This window comes from Phalaenopsis equestris, unplaced genomic scaffold (genome assembly GCF_001263595.1).
Source record: "Phalaenopsis equestris unplaced genomic scaffold, ASM126359v1 Scaffold000326, whole genome shotgun sequence".
Lineage (NCBI taxonomy): Eukaryota > Viridiplantae > Streptophyta > Magnoliopsida > Asparagales > Orchidaceae > Phalaenopsis > Phalaenopsis equestris.
In genome coordinates, this window is record NW_018164768.1 from 307,868 (window position 1) to 314,313 (window position 6,446).

General features: G+C 37.8%; 1 protein-coding gene across 1 annotated transcript in view; it reads right to left on the reverse strand.

Moving 5' to 3' along the window:
• The window catches only part of LOC110025716 (basic leucine zipper 23-like), a 10,713-nt gene extending 7,738 nt beyond the window's left edge, over positions 1-2,975 (reverse strand). The window contains exon 1 of the mRNA XM_020726341.1: positions 1,688-2,975. Coding sequence (XP_020582000.1) covers positions 1,692-2,483 — 792 coding nt within the window. The 5' untranslated portion in view covers positions 2,484-2,975 and the 3' untranslated portion in view covers positions 1,688-1,691. The remainder of the gene's footprint in view (positions 1-1,687) is intronic.
• Between the last annotated feature and the right edge of the window lie 3,471 nt (positions 2,976-6,446).

Below are 6,446 nucleotides of genomic sequence, written 5' to 3' on the forward strand. Positions count from 1 at the left end.
TCCGCTCCGCTCCGCTTTGATCCAGCGCCTGTCCCGATATGGTATATGAGCCATACAATAACAAATTCTTTCTTCAATATGTATTATTTGTATTAAATCTTCTAGTTCATTTTTAAATTTTCTTTAGAACCTATATCAAAACCTACTTAAGAAGCATAAATACTTATAATAATAAAAATCTTAGTATCAACAACAATCTTAAGTGTTATAATTCTATCTCCAATTCTATTAATTTTAATTTTTACAACATCTACAACATCATCTTTCAAACTCTTATTTATAATTACACCTACACTATTTCTAGTTTGACTCCTACCTGAACACCAAACTTTAAAACCTAAGCTATTAATCTCCTTAGCTTTTTCTAAGACCCATTTAATTTATGCTTAACACACAAAAAAAAAACAAATAAATCGAATAACTACATAAATAATTAAGTAGAGGGGCCCTAGGGCATTGCTTTAATTAATTTCCCCTTGAGAATTTTTTTCATGTAAACACTTCCAATATAAAATTGGATAAAATCAAATAAACTATGGAAGCACAAATATTAGAAACTTCAAAATTATAGCATTTTTTCAATGATATTCCCATGAAGTGCAGGGACTATTTGAAAAAGCGAGATATTATGATACATAATCTGAGAGACTTAAATGATATTATCCAAGGCATTTATGTAGTAAAAAAGTGTTAGGCAATCTCAAGGCAATATGGCTACCTAATGCTTGATGAGTTGGGTGCAATCCTAGAAGCTAGCCAAGTAAAGTGAAGTGCCAAACAAGAAATAATTACATCACTTAAAAACTAATTTTGGAATTATGAAATATTTAGAGGGATTTTAATGGCATAATAATCACACTAATCTAATCAAGTAACTTACAAAAATTTCAAGCTCCATTATATTCCCACCACTAAAATTATTGATAAATATCTTAACTTGAACAAGTGCACTAAACGAAAAAATTTCAAGTTCCATTATATTCCCACCGTTAAAATTATTGGTAAATATATTAACTTAAACAAGTGCACTAAACGAATATGTTTGTTGTATTCATAGGCTAGGGAATCAAATCTTGACTACTATCTACTCCATCTTTGTAATCATACATACTATCTTTTTCATCATTAGATTTGTAGCTTTTAATCTTCATGTCTCCTCAAACTCATCTTCTTCTTACTCAAGATTTATGACAATAGAACTTGAAACTCTTCTGCCAACATTTAGTTTATTTTTTTCCTGGCGCACACACTTAGTGCTCTTAAAGCTCGTTTTTTCATCACTTTATATCAAATTATTATCCTACAAAACTAAATAATTTCTCGAATAAGAAGCATAAGCACCCATCACATCACTTTAATCAAGGGCCAAGGCAAGGCACTCCCTTCATTATCTGATGATTTGAGGGCTTAATCAAAAGCCTAGCTAGGCTTTAATAACATTCAATTTCCCTATAAAATTGGTAGCTAGATATAACAGTAGGTAGCAGAGGCAGCACGCACCATGCCAAAAAATCATCTTCAATTAACCAAGGCCCTCGAAACCTATATGCTAACTTCGTGCAAGACCCAAAAACTAAGAAGAACTTGAATGAAACAACTTAAAGCAGTTATGAAGAAACGGTGGTAAAAGGAACAAAATGATCCAGTATATGACCGGTAATGTTAGGCAAAAGAAAAGCGTTTTTACCTTTTCAATTATCCATCTTACTCGAGCCACCAGCATTAATCACATTCCCTCCACCGCATCCCAATATCTCCTTAGACCCAGTGGTCGAGCTCCCCATGCATTGAATGTTTCCAATCTCACAGCTTCCGTGAGCCTGGTGCATTAAACTGGCTTCAACCCCATTCTTCCCCTGCATCGCAGGGAGAAAGCAATAAGCCTGATCATCACATCTGAAATCACAAGGATTCTGAGCATGGGCGCCATTCATATAGTTTGGCTGTGGCATCTGTGAAATTGAGTCTCCTCCCACTTTCATTGGTTTCAGATAAGGAAAAGATCCAATCTCTCCCTCTATTCTCCCCCTTATATCAACAAGCAAGCAGCGAAGCCTCGCAACCTCAGCTTCCAAAGCAGCTTGCCCCTGCAGCTTTTTCATCAATTGCTGATTGATTTCTCTCAACTGAACAACTTCATCTTCCAGAGATGCCGCTCGAGCCTTCTTCTTCTCCCTGTACTTCCTCACCGCCTCCCTGTTGCCAAAAGATCGTTTCTTGTTTGAGCCCTTCTCAGCAGACTCCGCAGTCTCGTCAGTTGGAGCCGAAAGAATCTTAGTGTGGACATGGAAACAGGTGTGGGTGTGAGATAGATCAGGACCAGGAGGATTGCAGGTGTGAGTGTGAGTACAAGAATGATGTTGGGTGTCTTTGAGGATCTCATCAAAGAAACTGTCCATCGAACAGCTGCTCGGTAGTTCCTCTCCTGCATTAGGTCCCGAAAAGACTTCCGGATTCGAAAAATCTAAATCGGGATCATCCATCACCCCGACGTGAAAAAAAAACCTAATTGCACAAACTGCAATCCAGAATTCAAGTCGGACGAAACTAAATTTGCAGGCTTGATCACGAATTGAAAGAGAATAGAACCAAATTCAATAGCCGCGGCATGAATAACTTGAAATTGAAGAAATTTGAAACCTCGTCATTGGAGAAGCTCGATGGTTAGACTCAAATGCTACCTCGGACCCCACATAGGAGATTCCCACTCGAAAAGGAAGTTATGAATTCACCTTCCTCCATCTGCCTCCATGGCTTCGGGTAGAAGCAGTGCGGAAGGAGAAGGAAGATGGGAGTTTCGGGTCTCTGTACGCCACGATCACGCCGTTGCCTTCCCAGTTGGCTCTAATTGCGACTGTATCGCGAGGGTTCGGTCAGAAAGGCGACGTTTTGCGCAAAAACCAGAAGAGGAGGGGAAGGGTTTTGGTCGAAACTGGGAAAAGGGGAGCGATGCAGGGAAGAGAGTGAAAGGGGAGATGATTGTTTGTTTTAATTTAGTTTTATTTAAGTTAATTTTATTATTATCAAAATAATTATATTAGAAAAAAAAATTTTGTAATTATTTAATACTTATTTAAAAATAAATATTTTAAAATTAGCCCTCAACTTGTCATGTATGACGTATGTTTCTTGAAATAAAATTAATAAAGAAATTCGATGGTTAATCCGTAATCCGAGGATGAACAGAAACCGTGCAGATAAAAAAAAAAAAGATTTGGGCGTTGGCGGGCCACATTCGGCGTCGGTCAGGCTAACTCAGACTTTGATAAATCAAAATAGGCTCGAGCCAGATTTGAGCCCGATCTCTATTTAAAAACACATAAGTAAGCTCGCCCATACTAAGCATCGGGCCGGATCGAGCTTGGTCACCAGCCTTAAAAAGGAAAAGTTATAGCAAAATTCTGCTTGATAGAAGTTCAATATTAAAAAATTAACAATTTCATTTCTTATTGAGGTACAGAAATTAACAATGTATTCACATCACATGTAAGTGCATCTAAAACAAAAGACTAATTCTTAGCAAATTCTTAGCAGTAAAAGGCCAGACAAATAAATTACATTCCTTTAACGCGTAGCCACCCATAAAAAATTATTACGTTCGGAGTCCAAACGTAGAGATACGTTTGGAGTCCAATGAATCACCTCCACGTGAGCTGATAGAAAAAAAAAAAAACATGTTTTCTTTTATCCGGCCGGGTAACACAAGGAAATATTTCTCTCATGTTATTTTGCATTATTCAGGTGTTATTGTGATGGTATTGATGTGTTATTGTGATATTATAACATCGAGAATATTCTCAGAACACAATAATACATGAATATCACCACATAACACCTGGATAATATGGAATAACGCGAGGAGAATATTCTCATGTGCTAAAATGATTTTTTTTTTTAATTTTTCTGTCACCTCCACATGACGTGATTTCATTAGACTCTAAACGTATCTCTACGTCTGGACTCTAAACGTAATATTTGTTCGCCAGCAATTGATCGACGCAGCCCCAACAAAACATATGGCGGCACAACAACTTCCTTGTTCCTATCATTTGTAATAAAAGTAAAATAACAAAAGTTTAGAGGTTAGATATGTAAAAGTAAGATTTGGCTGGTATGCATGTAAATGCCCCGATCATTTGCAATATGGGAATGTTGGTAATGCAGATTATTAAACAAAGTTTGAATTAAATATAGTAATGGTATCAATTTAACACAAAGCTCCAGAATGACAGATCTGCTCACCAACAGGTTTGCAGATCTCAATCTAAAATGAATGCTGAAGAGAAGTTACAGAGCTGAACTTCTATCCATTCCAAACCTATTTACATATCAAACACTTCTGTTGAGAAGTTACTGAGCTGAAATTCGAGGCATGAGCTGATCATGTTGCACCAATTTTACCACCAATAGTGGTCTAAATAATCTCCAGCAGCAGGAACCACATGCAAGCACACTTTCTCCAAAACTCTAAGCTTTGAATTCTACCTAGAAGAAGCCTCCACAAATATGATGATAATAATAACTAGGAAAATTAGCATATGTAGCACACATGGAAATTTACATAGCACTTTGATGCATTCAACCTAAAGCTGCCGTTATATATGGCTTGGATCTTCTGGCATTCCTCCTTGCTAATAAAAGAGCAGCAACCACAGATATACCGAGTAAATTAGCTCTGAAGCCTAAAATTGTTACATAACACTAAAAACAAGCATCTAATGAATGAATAAAGAATAAGTAGAATTTAAAGCCCCTTTGTGATCATTTAAGGACTACTTGTTCTTGAGTGCGGGGACATGAAAATTGGTGGAGGATCCCATTGTGGGTTAGGAATTGAGAAGATTATATCCCCCACCCCCATCAGATCGGAAAATGTGGATTGTGGTGTTAAATTTATTTTGAAACAAATTGATATAATTGATACAAATCACAGTAGTTTTTGTTTTACTCCGCATTGGAAACACCCAACAAAAACGCAAAAAATCATCAATAAGAAACAATAAATATTTATAGTCTTGAGTGGATACTTTTGTGGTTGGACCTCATACATCAGAATATAGTAAATGCAAAGGTGCATGAGTGTGTAAGGAAGGAAATAAAAATGGTTGTCTACGATTCTTGTTGCAACTGCACTTTGTACATATATGTGTAGATATTGTTATATCTAAGCTAGGATGGCTTTTAAAGACAAGATAATAACTTCAAGGTGTGGATGACTGAGATGCTCGTGTCATAAGATGGATTTCTTGGTGGTTTTAGCTAGAGCATAGGTGTTGGGAGTCGGTGTGGGAGTGATCTGTTGTGAAAAACAATGACAATAAAGCAAAAAATTAGAACGAGTAAAATTGCACGTAGAAAAAACACCAGAGCGACACACAAATTTACGTGGTTCAACAAATTTTTCTACTTCCACGGAGCTGCAGATGATTTATTTCTTCGAGGAATTACACCGTCGAGCACCTCGACGTTTACAAGAAAATCTATATTTTCTTCTCTTCATCTCTCTCTCTCTTCGTCTCTCTCTCTTAGCTCTCAAGATGACTTGGCTTGGCTTGACTTTTCCTTTAAACCAAAAGAAACTTTTTATAGAAACCATGAGAGCGGACCATGAGAGCGGGAGGTGGGATGTGGTAGGTGAGCGGTAGGTGGGTGTGGTAGGTGAGTGGTAGGTGAGATACTTAATTATGAAGCTAATTAAATTCAGTCGATCAAGTCTCCACATTACCCAACACTCTCAACTAATATTATTCACCACTGGTGGAGACTGGGACACTGAATGCATCACCTACTGGCTGCATCATCTACTAGTTGTACCGACATTTTCCTCAAACATGATATCCTTCACCTCTGTAACTCGTGTCTTCATCTTCATGCTAGAAGACCAGCTGAAGTTGAGCACAACTTCAGCTTCTCATGAGTAACACCCTCAATTGACATATCACCGTCAACGTAGCCTCGTACCACCAAGCTCTTTTCTGGGTTACTCTTGTACCTGCTTACAACTCCCCGTGCATGAGCAATATCCTGCCCCTGTTGAAAGCTCTTTTCAATAAGTTCAGTCTTGTACCTCTTACTGCCACCAAACACAGTCTCTACCTCTTACTGCCACTAAACACCACCCACTTGTTTTGCAATGTCTTGTTTTGCAATGTCTTCTTCCTTGGTGGAAGTTCTGTTAGCTCCCAAGTCTGATTCCCTGGCAGGGAATCCGTCTCCTCTTTCTTGGTCAGCTCCCACTTGATCGAATTCTTATCTTGCAAGATTTCTTCATAACTCTGTGTTTCTCCACCATTTCTCTGTACAATGTCTGGTTTTTCTGCCTTTTGCGCTCTACCACTTTTCAGGAAATTGACCTTCTTCTGCTTCCCCATAATGCACCTCTGACTCATGTGTCCACACCTGAGTAAACCTGTAGTCATATATAGTGTGTCAGTTTTCTTACCCCG